The sequence below is a fragment of the Strix uralensis genome, chromosome 3 (assembly GCF_047716275.1).
Source record: "Strix uralensis isolate ZFMK-TIS-50842 chromosome 3, bStrUra1, whole genome shotgun sequence".
Taxonomy (NCBI): Eukaryota; Metazoa; Chordata; class Aves; order Strigiformes; family Strigidae; genus Strix; species Strix uralensis.
In genome coordinates this window covers 80,439,184-80,453,175 of record NC_133974.1, presented here as the reverse complement: position 1 = coordinate 80,453,175, position 13,992 = coordinate 80,439,184, and the positions used below count along the sequence as shown (strand labels likewise).

Here is a 13,992-nt window from a genome sequence, read left to right as displayed (position 1 = left end):
TATTGTTTCAAATGCATATTGCAATTATTTCATAGCTCCTTGCAGTTAAATATCAAACTGTATTCAAAAATTTCAGCAGAAACTATGTGCATTGCATAATGTACTTTACACATTCGCTTTTTAAAATATTCTTCAAATTTCATTTTGCCCATTAGTTCATTGTGATATCATGTGAGAAGCAATAAGGACCTCCTGTTAGCTTCACCAAGAGAAAACATTCTTATATGCTTCCTCGTGGAACAGCAGAACATTTATCTCCAAGCCTTCTTTTAAGGCAGTACACTTTTATCTGAAATCTCTACTGAAGAGACCACGGAAGTAATTTCTTCAGCACTGAAACATAGTTTTGTGACTGAAAAAAAAAATCTGTATAAGAAATCTATAAAGCAGCTCAAAAATAACTGAAATAATGAACATCATCTGCCTTTACTCCAATATCAGTTTGCTACTTTTTCAAGGTTTGTGTCCCATGAAGTTCTCTCTTACAGTACAGGGCATTAAAAAACCCCAGTACATCTTTATGTTCTTCCTTCAACATTCAACACAGGAAAAAAGCAAGCTTAATATCCAAAAGACCAGGAAGTGTATATAAATTTTGTATAAATACTCTTCGTAGTTGAACAGAATGACTGTATTTAATAGCGCTGCAGATCATCTTTACTTCAATTATTCAGAATGTCACTATTAACTCTTTCTAACCTTTTATCCCCAGTTAATCCCTTCAAACTTGAATATTTTTTACATTTTCCATTTTCTTCTTTAGTCATCAGGCTACATAATGTAGGAGGCTCTCACACTTGCCCCATGAAAAGCACAATGGGGGATCCTATCTCAGAGGCCCGTCAGTGAATGTGTTCAGTATGGAAAAACAAGAGGCATTAGAAGTCTGAGCACAGTCACTGAGCTGGGGTTACAGACACAGTGGGATAGCACACATGACCAGAATGCTCTCATGCTCAAGAACAACCTAGGAAGGCTGACATTGCTGCAAAGCACTATCATATTTAAAGTACCACGGCAGGGATCCTTGGCAGGAATCTACAAGGCCAGTCAGCTTAACCTTAGTAACTGGGAGGTACTTTGTCAGATTCTCCCATAGCAACGTTACAGTAAAATTGCTGAGATAAGGACTGGATAAGCAGATGATAATGTAGGTAGAGAATTGGCTGGACCACTGGACTTGATAGATTTGTGGATACAAAGTCCAGCTGACAGTCAGCTATTAGCAGCTTCCCTCATGGATTGAGACTGAGTGACACTGTTTAATGACTTTATGAGTAACTTGAGCAACTGGATGGGGTGCATTCTCCACTGGATTGCATAGAGAGCAAATTCACAGATGATAACAAGCTGGGGGCAAATACTGATACACTGAAGTGTGGCGGTATTTTTCAGAGGGCCTCAGTAGGCTGGAGAAATGGGCTGACAGGGACTCCATGAAGTCCAAAGACTGCCAAGTCCTTGGGAGTCCAAGGGAAGGAGTAAGTCTATGCAACAGTATAGGCTAGGTGCCGTCTGGATAGAAAACATCCCTGCCAAAAATGATGCAGAGATCCTGGTAAACATCAAGTTGCACAAGATTAAGCAGCGTGTCCTTGCTTGCAAGGTAGTCAGCTGCATACTAAGCTGTTAAATTAGCAGCAGTACAACTAGCAGAAGGAAGGGAAGCAACCCTTCCTATGCATTCAGAATTTGAGAGACTGCATCTGGAGCACAGCACCCAGTTTTAGACTCCCCAGCACAAGGAGGATACCTATTCAATGGAGCAAATTCAGCAGACAGCCACCAAGATGATTAATGGGCTGGAGAAAAGGACATAAAAGAGGGACAGAGAAGTGGATTTGGTTCATCCTGCAGAAAGAGAAGGCCAACGGCACAGCTTATTGCTGTCTTCATCTACCTAACAGGAGGGTTCAGAACAAGATCCCTCTCAAAGGTGCACAGTGATTGCATACAACAGACAAACCAACACAAAAATTGCAATGGGGAAAATTTCAATTAGATATAGGAAAAGTATTTTCACCATGAGGGTGGTCAAATGTTGGAATAAGTTACTCAGATGTTGTGGCATCTCCATCCCTCACTGGAGATTCAAAACTCAGCTGGGCAATACTCTGAACAACCTGATCCAGTTGCACCTGCTTTGAGTAAGTCACTGGATTAGATGACATCCAGAGGTTCCCCTTCAAACTATAGTCCATGATTTTTAAACCCAACATAGATTCTTTGAATGTCACTATCATTATTTACTGTCATTCATACAAAATTGATCCAAACAACTCCCAGGGGTTAGGGCAATTTGTAAATGTCATATCACTGTTAAGAAAAATTCTATTTATTACTAATTATTTGGGTGGTTTAGAAGACACAAGCAAAGATCAAGTAGTCTAACCTATTTTAGGCCTCTGAGGATTATTCTCCTCTGGATCATCAAGGAACGCTGGCATGTAGTTATTAAGCTCTGACTGCAGACAATGAACCAGGTACCTGGAAGGGAGGGGGGAAAAAAACAAACAAACAAAACCTTAAATCCTGTATGTGTTAATTATGAATGCTTCTGAAGAAAAGAGATCTATCAAATTACAAGATTTCTGAAATCGCAGTGCTATGTATGTGACTATGGGGAATCAAATAATACTTTTTAAAAGGTCAGAGAGACTAGTTCTCCCATAACTTTCCTAGAAATCTTGGAAAAAGAATGAGGTTGTCAGAGAACACACACAGCTACTTAAATGCAGTATCGCTACCGCACTTGTAAGCAAAGGTCATATGATACATAAATAGATGCTGTCAGGCCAAACTCTGGTTCTGTAAGATTGCAAAAACTATTTTTCCAAACAGAAATATGTTTTTCTCTGGTTTAAAATCTACCAATAGTAGTATTTTTTAAAAAATTAATTTTCCTATTCTGAGCCAATGCACAAGATCCTTAAATGTCTCTAGTGTAACCAATTTTATTCTTGTATCTCTCTTATCTTTAACTACAGTGAAAAGTCCGGTTTTGTATTCTTTCTCTTCTAATAATTAAACATTTTCTTTAACACTGTTTTTTATAATTAATTTATACATTTTCTGTTAAGAACTGAAACTAAAACGGAATCAAATTGTAATCACATATATATAGGAGAATACTTCATGGCTTTCTATAACTCCCCTTTCTGTTTTACTGTAACATTTTTAATGAAATACCCTCAACTGCTAGAAAACAAAAGCCATGGCAATTTCAACCAATTCTGGTGTATGCCAGTTGTCCCCATCAAATAATATTTTCACAGGAGATTTATTTCTTTTCCTGCTTCTGTTGTGCTTTTTTATTTGCCTTCTAAATATATATCCCACAGTTCTCCCAAAAGTTTAATACATCCATATAGAATCTGCCATGTTACAGCGTACTCAGGGGAGAATTCACACACAGCTAAAATTCAGAAATACCCTTTTGCATCCAGCCTGCTTATCATGTACACAGAAAAATACAGTGCCATTCCTTCCTAGCCACAGCAATATTCTTTCTTCAATGACTGTCTAAGCAAATTGAATTAGCCACCAATCCAAAACACTGACCTGTGGCAAAAAGGCATAGCTTCATTAACACTTAGTAATTTAGAGTTGCTATAAAATTGAAAGACTGTCAAAATACCTACTTGCTATACCATATTTGCCCATAATTCACCAACAGGAAAAAATAAAAATCTGTAGGAGTACATACAAAATGAATTGGGTGCATCTCTGATACCTTTCAGAAGTTCCAAAGGCAATGACAAGGTTTCACACACTACATACTGCTCTTTAGAACAATACAGTCCCCCTTGAAGCTAAACAGTGAAACTCCTTGCGTAACCCTGTGATCCGTATTCATAAAACAAAGTACCTGTCTAAAAAAGTAATTCTAGCCCCTCTTATAAGTCCTCCTCTCAGATATTTAAAAATACAGAAAAGACATTATTGCCATACCTAAGATCTGGCAAAAACGTGAATTTATTCTAAAAACCACAGAAACATAGAATATGTTAAGTGAAACAGAAGTTTGATAGCCTTACTTGAATGCCATTTGAACCAAATGTGCCAAAACATCTTGTGCATCCACAGTAATTCGGCTAAGATCTCTGTCTTGCTTTATAAAATTCAGTAATTCAGATGCATTTGCCATCCAAAAGGCAAGTGCCCCAGCAATATTCTTCTGTTTCTGTAAGTAGAAAGAAGCAAGAAATAGTACAGGGAAATAGTTTTCTGATAAAGCATGGCAGCTTAAAAAGGCTCCAAAAGATAGACCAGTACCTTTTCCCATTTCACCAAACATATCTCAGATACCAGATATTCGCAAAATGTTTATATGTAATATTGCAATTGCTGTAACTGGTAAGTTGAATTTTAACACGGTCACTGAACATATGAAATTCTGTTAAATTGCCAATAGCCATATCAATAAAGTCACGGCATAAACATCTAGTTATACAGTGCTAAGAGCTTAGCAGAATGCAGTATCTGGTAATCTGTGCACTTTTAAGCGCATATTCACTACTGCCCACTGCCACTCTGATACTGCGCTCACTGGCTTACATACCAGGTGATTCAGTATCAAGTACTGATCTATCTCACCATCTCCCGACCACAAATGCCAGGCCAGGCAACCTCAGATGAAATCCAAAGAATAGGAACCACAAACAACAAAAAAAGAAAATAAAGGGAAGAAAAAGAACTTTGGTCATTTCATATCCACATTGAAGTGCGTTAAGCAGAAATTATGGAATGCCGTAAAAGTTGCAAAGTCAAAAAAGGATTTTAGTACTGCATGTTCCAGTTGCTGAATGAGTGTTATGAACTGTTCAAGTCCAGCTGTTTGAGTATTGTATTTTGATATGGAAGCAGCATGAGAAACTGAGCTAAGCCAACATAGCTAGGATCAGTTCCCAGCAATATATCCTACCTGATCAACCTGGTCTACCTCCTGGAGAAAAACGGACGAAGGAAATCAAACAGAATAGAAGAAAGAAACTTGTGAACAATCATGATAGCTTTAGAAATCAAACACTAAATATGAAGGTACAACACTTATGTTCACAGTTATACACAGATGCATTAATCAGTAGTTACAATGCAACTGAGCCCCTTTTAAAAAATGAATTATTTTAAAAGGACTAGTAGCACAACAGCTAAGAACTGAAGTGCCCACATGTCACAATTAATTCAAGGAATGCTCTATACTAGTTGACATCCCAGACTAGTTGGTTATTCCATGCTCAGTGCACCACAGAAACCCCTCAGAACTTTTTGCAGGCAATGGGGTAACTAGCCATCCAAGTAACAGATCAGGGAGCTATTTGCCCACACTGCTGCAATGAAGACAATGTACAAACAAACATAAAGGGGGACAGAAAATCCCCACCAGAAAACAAAACAAAACAAAGCCAAACAAAAAACATAAAACACCTAGGACAGATTTAATACATGACTTTTCAATTAAAGAACAAAAGACTGTTTTAAACAACAAAAGAGAAGTCAAATGAAATACCACACTAAGCTTCTTAAATGCTGGTACATATAAGCTACACTGAGTTAAGCAAGCAAACAAGAAAAACCCCACCAGTTATGTTTGTCTGATTATCTAAAACTGAGCTCACACTTAATTTTTTTTTGCCTTCTATTCAGATCACTCCCCCCCACCTGCAACACAGTGAGCTTAGATGCAAAACTCTGAGGTGTCATTTGCTGTTGCTATTGTAATTTTAGTTAGAGCTCAAAAAACCAAATTGCCACTGATTTTTTGTTTCTTCCCCTCTTTCCAACCAAGGCACTCTGAACTGACTGAAGATGTGTTGGCACAAAACAAAAGGAGATGCTCCTTCTACAAACAAATGTTAAAATCTGCAGAGGATCAGAAATGCCACAGAATGATTTGAAAAGGAAAAAAAATCATGATACAAAAATTTGGCTTTTTTATATGAATTAAATTTCTAAGCCTAGATTTTTATTGAAAGCACTAAGTCTTCTCATGGATCTCTCCAATTTTATATCTCTCTCATATAAAGTCTTCTGTAATATTTGCATACACTAATGCAGACTACAGAAAGTCACAGTCTTAATTTGTTAGCAAGTACTTCTTGAGTAACCTCAGAAAGCTATCAAGTCTCCTTACAATCTAGGCAGGCAAAATTAGGATCTAAACAATTTATTTTACTCCCACAGTATAGCACAAGAGTTTGTGCTCCTTCCCACTACTTCTGTTTTGGTTCCTCTCTCCCCTTGCCTCCCATCTGTCTTTTCCGTCTTTCACACCCTCAGATCCCTTTCAGTGCAGGCATGCGCTACAGTTCAGACATGCAAAAAAAGCTATTGTGATACAGCAACTTATGACATCATAATTTAACTGTGACAGCCATCAATATAAACACTCATTCTACAGCTTAGATGAAGTAATTTGACTTAAGTAGTGTTTATACTCCACTAACACAGGTCCAAGATACTGACATTTTCCCGGTCAAGCTTTAGAATCCATGCATTTGTCTCCAGACCATTACCCTGCAAATTCACTGAAGTTCTACTCTTCCATAACATTTGTAACTTTCCCCTTTTCCTCCAGTTTCTCCAACAGGGCATTTGAAAGAACCTCCTCCAACCTTCTTCTAACCTCCAACTCTCTTACTTCTTGCAACTAGGTAACATGTTTCAAAACCCACAAATGCAGCTACCACTTCCTTGTTGATGTCTTCCTTAAATTTTAGGTTGGACATTAGAATGCAACTACAGAGTTGCAGGGCTGTAGAAATGGCTTTCACAAAGGACACTTCAGACAAATACTCGGTTTTAAGTTTTTTAATGCTATCAGCAGGATTATATAAAATACACTTGCTTGCAACAACCACAAGGCTGGACTTGATTTGGGAAGCCCTTCTCAGTGCTGTAAATGAATGTTTCACAGGATAATCTACTTTCTAGCTTTGATTTGTTGTCAAATCAAACCGATGTTTGAGCCCACCTCTCTAGTATCTTCTAGAAGCTACGCAGTTACCCATTTTAGTTCAACACAACAAATGCAGAACTTTCTCTTTGCTTTCCCACTGTACCCATCCCTGTCACCCCAAGTCTTTTTGGGGTCACTGTTACTAGCTTATGTAGTTATATAAACCAAGTGACCTTTAATTCAGCCCCGTAACTTCCAGATTACATTTGACACCTACTCTTTCAATGTTTAATTCCCATTCTCCCAGCTAAATTGCTTATGTTCAGGCTCTCTGCATTTCATGTTCTCCACTACTGCCACATTCTTCCCTCTGACTTTAACAAATTCACTCTTCCACAGCCAGATTATTTTTTTTATATAGGAGAACCTGAATATTTAACTTTTGATACCATTTCAATTTTATCAAATATCCATTCACCATGGCATCAAGACTGAAAGCAATGTACTAGTTCTTCACTTCAAACCACTTTTCAACCTCTCATCAGCTTCAGAATGTACCTGAAAGGCTAGTTGTTGTTTTCTTACTGTAAAGTGTCTTCAACAGTGGCATTTTCTCCCATTCTTTTTCTTGTGAAAGGTGGGAGCCTGTTGTAACTGTTTACAGAGCTGTCTAATTAAAACATTCTCCCTGCTGAAAACTCCACTAAATCTTTCCAACACTTGAACAAAAGCTGAACAGTTTTGTTTTGCTGTGACTTTCATGCCACTCTCTTGTTGTTTACTTTTCTCCCTTAATCATCCTGTTGTGTAACACTTGCATAATAAATTATCTAAAGCAGGACTGATGCATTTGTTATGCTTGTACAGTGCCTAGCACAGCAGGGTCCTTGCTCTATATGGGCTACTACTGCAGTACTTCTTGCAACAAACACATACATGTTTTAATAAATACAGAAATGTATTTCATTTTTTTCTCTGAGAAAAACCTGCAGACAAAGAAGTTACAATAATTAATTAGTTAGTGAGGATACCTGAACTAGCACTCCTTTTTCAGGAAATGACCATTACATTTTATCAACAGTTACAGAATGCAAGGTATTGTCTAGTTTCACAGACAACCCAGTGGATCTTATCCTGCATTCCTACACAAAACACAACTCCCCTGTGCTTCTGTAGAAGTCTTGCACATGTAACAGCAAAAGCATCAGACTACATATAAGTTGTTGAAACATTTGAGAACTTCTACTTCTCTTTACAGAGAAATTGTGTCAGCTTGGTTCAAAAAGTCCAGTTTTATTACCATTTTTGTGGTTACAGAGGTTGTAAGAGTAACAGGATCAAGATTAAAACATCATTTCTGTTTCATCTGTTCACTTCAAGCATCAATCAGTGCAAACAACTGCTATCTATACAATATTTTTTAATAAGCACATCCAACTTGTTTTACAAGAACTCACAGCCAGAAATGCTTGCAAAGATCTTACCTTCCACAGAACAGAAGAGTAATTTCTTGTCAGAGAACATATCTTCAGAGCAACAGCCCCTCCCTAACCTCCCACATTGCTCAGGAGAGAGTTTCTTACCAAGACATTATTCATTGACACAAAAGCAAACCTTCATATGGGCAATCAATATAGGTATTAGTCTGACCCTTAACAATAGTTGGTTAAACTCTAAGAAAAAGTCTAAAAAGGTTCCTATAGTTATCTATAACATGTATTTAATTCCCTTGACGTGTTTTTGCAGAGTAACTCACCTGTATCACTCCTTCCATCATGTTCACCATCTTGTTGACTATTGCAATGACTTTGTGAGTACGCTCAGCAGGAGTGATGTCAGGTCTGTACTGGCTTGACAATACATACCGACATGTCATATACAAAACATATGTAGGTGACAGCTTAAAATGAACTGTTGAGCTATTTGTGTAATTTATAATGGCAGATAAGAAGGCATCTTCAGCTGCAGAGAAAGAGGGAAAAAAAACAACATGTCGTAAAGCCAAAGACAGGAAGAAAATGAAATAAAACAAATTCCTAACTTGGGGCATAGAGGATTTGGGGGGGGGTGGGGGGTGGGGGGGTGGAGCAACTTACAGGAATTGGAACTCTAAATTGCCCAGTATGTACTACAGCTACTAGGCAATTTAGAGCACACTAACAACACACTTCTATATAAAGCTAGAAAATCTGATCATCAGGAAACACTTCTGTTCTATTTCATATCTCTTTGCTGAAAATTTGCACCTTCAAGAGAACAGAAAAATGCAAGGTTCCTCTTGTCCATTCTATTCCTACAAAGTCCCCTTATTATAGGGAATTTTATACTAATAAAAATCTGTCTTTGCGTGCTCACAAATCTATTTGGTTTCAAATACTTGAAATCTGGACATTCTCTGGTATATTTTTCTACCAGATCTGAGACCTTAAAAACCTGGGACCAAGATAACAAAAAATTGTATTCTAGATGAAAATTTCATCAGATTTTAAATAAAATGAACCTGCCTCAATACCTGAAGTGTCTGTTCACCTTCCCCAACACAATAAATTGTATTACTGGATTAGCTATCATCTGTTCAGTCATTAATCTTTTCAATGTTTACTTAAAGTTATCCTTAAGTTTTCAAACTGACTGAAATTTTACACTATAGAAAAACATGTCAGCAGGTTAGTGTTATAATTTCACAATTTACTCACAGCTTTCCCTGAATTCAATACTGGCAGGTAGTATCAGTTCTGGTCCATGGGTATCCTGAGGTCTAAAGAAAGAAGACAAAAACTGAAATAAACAATCCACAGAGATTATATTAATTCCACTTTAAATGACAGATTTCTCCAAATACATTGGTTCCAAATGCTGACACAACATCCTTCCTCGAAATGATCCTTTTTTTACCTTTCCTCTAAAATCATTCAAGCTGTATTTGCCCACAACACAACAGATCAAAATACAGACTTGAACTGTGGAGTCTATGATATTAATGAACCTCCTCTTCTGCGCTGTATGGCAGACTGATAGGATCAGTTAGCCATCTGCCATTGACAGGATTCAAGTAACAAATTATTCATGGACACATGAAAGAAAGAGAATGAAGCTTCACCTGAAACATCAGTTCGGTTACAATAAATGTACTTTGCTGTCTTTAATGCCCTCAAAACTGATGGGAACTTAAGTCAACTTATTTGTCCTTTCTTCTGGTAAGCAGGGAAAGGAGGTAAAATCTAGCCCCTAGCCTCACCTGGCTGTTGCTATGCTATGTTAAGAAACAGCAGTCATTCCATGAGCCCCAGAACTACGTTCTCACTTAAACTGACTGCAGCACTCTTTCTTATCAGTACCTATCAGAGAATTCACAGAGGAGAAAAATGACCAGAAAATTTATTTTTCTGGTGTCTACAAAAGGTTAAGCACATATTTCATTTCTTCCTTAAGCAGAAACATTAACTGAGCTGTTCTCTGTAGCTAGGCACCTATTTTTAGGAAATATGTAAAAGCTTAACATCTTCTGCATACAACAGCCATTTTTAACCACATGTAAACACAACAGGTAGCTTTCTACTTTCCCCAGCAACATTGATAAGGAATGTAACATGATTATATATGCCTCATTCTCCTGAGAAATATTATTTATGCCACAAAGCAAAGATAGGACACTGAAGGCTTTTATTCAGCTATCTCCTGCAGTAAAAATCCACAAAATAACTTTGAAGGCTGATGTCAAAAGATCTGAAATTAAACTCTAGCATATTCAATGAAAAAAATAAGGGTACCTTTGGGTTTTGGTGGTTTTTTTGTTTTGTTTTTTAAACTTGCGAAAACTTAAACCAACGGAAAACTCAGTTATGCCATTTAGATAATGCTTTATTATAAAAAGTGATCAGCAAAACAAAGTTCTAGGGATCTGAAAGTTAAGGAACAGCAGGCACAGCAGGGCAATATGTACACAGATTTCTGCCAGTTCAGTTACATTTCAAACATGACAGCATGCTCTCTTTATGAAGAGCACTCAGCTGGTGTGTAAACTGCAGCATTTCCTCTATTGTTATTGCTATAAATTTAAGATTAACTAATTTCTCACTACCTCCACATTGTCAAAAGTGCATTGTCTTCACTGAGAACTTAATTACTTCCATAGAAGAATAACTAATACTCACACAGCATTATCAAAATAGAACTACAGTGACAAGTCCAGAGAAATTTTTGATCTGTCATTATAGGAATGGTAATAAGACAAAAAACATTTCAACAAACTGGCTGATAAACCAGTGACAGATTTCAGTTGATGATTTATTTCCTCTTATTTAGAACAAAAAGATAGTGATCCCTTGCAGCACAAAGGAAGGAACAGGATTCTCAGTCTTCCCTCCAATGGGAAAGAAAGCAGCATGAGAGATGAGAACTGATATTACAGAAGTTTGAAAACTGGCTTTAACAAATAAATTAATATGAAGTAGGAAGAGGAAAGACTTCTTTATAAAGATGTTAATTTAGTTTTACCTGTAAATTAGTTCTCTAGGAACATACGCCATAAGTAAATTATTTTAGCTACCTTAATATGTTTCCTTCAACCATCTTCTGCCTTCTCCAAGTACACACAAAAGAAATACTCTCTAATTATGTTTTGCAAATTGGAAATTCAAGTTAAAATAACTCTGTGCTTCTGATATGATAGTAGCTAGCTGACCTGCTATATTACTGGATACATTTTAAATATATGTTGTCTTTGTGCTATTATTTTTATAGAAAAATCCTCTCTGTGGTGATGAAATTCTCTGAGCTAAACCAGTCTGAAAGTCTAGTTAAAGTATGTCTAGCAAGGCCATAAGATATTGATTAGGGGTTGCCTCCTCTCTAAGTATAGTGTCATGTAATATTACATTTTAAAATTGCATTAAAAACAGTAATACATTCTCCAGATATTTCTGTATTCTCCTAGATTACGTGTCTATGATAAACTGCATAAAACCCCAAAATATCCTCTGTCCTCATGTGGTTGTTTTAGCCAGCATACTAGCTACATATAAACTTCGTAAGGCACACTAAAATTAGCAATTGGTAAGTGTCTGCATTGCATTAACACCACATATATCACTATTCTTATTTCCAACAAAACACATTTTTAAGAACTCCTGAAGGGTATTCCAAGAGAAAAAATTATCATCTTTTTCATTATACGCTTGCTCATGCTAATTGAAGACAGTTTCTAACGAGGATGTATGACCATAATCCTTAATTAAACAGTCACCATCTTTTATTTCACAGAATTACATTTGAATCAGAACAACCATACCCAATAAGTAAACTGGAGTTTTGGAGTTATGCTCTCAGATTTCAATTATTTTTTTTCTAGAGACTAGAGATGAAAAAATAAGGCAGCCAAGTTCTAATCTTTGGTCTTCAACCCATTCAGTGACCAACTGGAAGAAAGTCTTATTTGCCTTATTATTCACCTTTGAACAACAGTGATGAACACACACAGAAAGGACACTTAGTACAGAGGTGGACTAGCTGTACAGTAACAAGAACCTGGAAATGCTCAGTGAAGATTTTTTGGTATTTCAAACTAACATAGCAGTTACTTCACTCCATGATTACTGTCCTTACAGTTCACAAAACGAGACCAGAGGATCCCAGAGAAAGCCTAACCGAAGATTCACAAAATACATCCACAAAGGGGAAGAATTAAATTTACTTGAACAACAAGTTGCCTGGCATTTCCTAATCAGACAGCCTGACTTTGCTAATTTGTTAATCTCACCACAGTGAATATATCTGAGAAAGAGCATGTGATAGAAATGCTGTATTTAGAAAAATAACCTCAATGTAATTACACAACATATACTATACACATATAAGATATATACAGAAAATATCAATGTCAATGCTGGTTATAAAAAAGATCTCTGTGGTTGTAGCTATCACAAATTTAAGTGTAATTTGGATGCCTCTCTAAAAACATTTTCTGCACACAGGCACCAAGGTGAAAAAAACCCTTGTATAGTAACAGTAAGACTAGTATGCATATTGTCTTCAAAGGGGATTTTAAAAGTTTAAAAAAACAAAATAAAGCCAAGACACAGCTCACAGATGGCTCTGCATTTTTGAAATATACAACTACTACAGGACAAGATAATCCCCTTTATAACAAGTGCTCTTGCTGAAAGGCAGAAATACAGAAATTTAATAATCTTCATACACATAAAAATGCACAGATAGAACTCCAAGAAATATTAACAGTAGAAGTCTCAAGAACTTCTGACAGGCTATAAAAGTTCACAAAGAAGTTTTGTTGATCTCTCTTAAGAGAGAGGAAAATTACAGTTAACACACTAGAAATTCAACAAGGAGGAGTTAAATCTTCAGCGATGTTAATAAAAACAGTTCTGAAAAAGACACTCAAGATGCCCAGGCACTCTAACAAGAATGTGCAGAGTAGAACCGAGTTGTATTCTACTATAACTTCACTGAAAGCATTTAAATGATGTCCCTGCTACAAAACACTTGACCATCAGGAATTCAGTTCAGGTGGAAGCACATCTTTCTGCCCTTTTCTTTTTTTTCTACCACTTGCATCTCTGAAGTCTGTTTTCTGTCTAGTGAACAAGAAATCCACCTAAAGGTACTAGAAGCTTCATAGTAGAACCTTTACAACTTGAATCATTGCACTTTTTAACCATGCAAGCACATTTACCTTACCTTTCATCCATTTATCATAGCAGTCATTCTAAATTTAAAAACTGATTTATGTAGACAGGAGTACAATCCTGTACTGTTCTTAAGATCTGAAAAAAATTCTTTTCACAGAATCAGAGAATTGCTGAGGAGTGAAGGGAACTCTGGAGATCATCTGATCCAACTTCTCTGCTCAAAACAGGGTCAACTAGAGCAAGTTGCTTATGACCTTGTCTAGTCAGGTTTTGAGTATCTTCAAGGATGGGGACTCCACACCCTCTCTGGGAACTCTGTTTCAGTGTTCAATCACTCTCACAGTAAAGAAGTTCCTCCCATCAGGTATTTAGACACATTGATAAGATCCACCCTGGGCCTTCTCTTATCAAGACCATGTAATTCCAACTCTAGGTACCCAATCATTC

General features: G+C 36.8%; 1 protein-coding gene across 24 annotated transcripts in view; it reads right to left on the bottom strand.

Moving 5' to 3' along the window:
- AFDN (afadin, adherens junction formation factor) overlaps positions 1-13,992 on the bottom strand; it is a 132,961-nt gene that overhangs the window by 51,814 nt on the left and 67,155 nt on the right. For 15 of the 24 annotated variants that reach the window (XM_074863019.1, XM_074863031.1, XM_074863042.1 and 12 more), the window contains 5 exons: positions 9,595-9,656; positions 8,655-8,860; positions 4,925-4,945; positions 4,038-4,183; positions 2,393-2,487 (listed from right to left, as the gene is read on the bottom strand). In XM_074863019.1, the coding sequence (XP_074719120.1) occupies positions 2,393-2,487; positions 4,038-4,183; positions 4,925-4,945; positions 8,655-8,860; positions 9,595-9,656 (530 nt within the window). The remainder of the gene's footprint in view (positions 1-2,392; positions 2,488-4,037; positions 4,184-4,924; positions 4,946-8,654; positions 8,861-9,594; positions 9,657-13,992) is intronic. The other 9 variants (XM_074863022.1, XM_074863043.1, XM_074863035.1 and 6 more) reach the window with 1 other exon arrangement.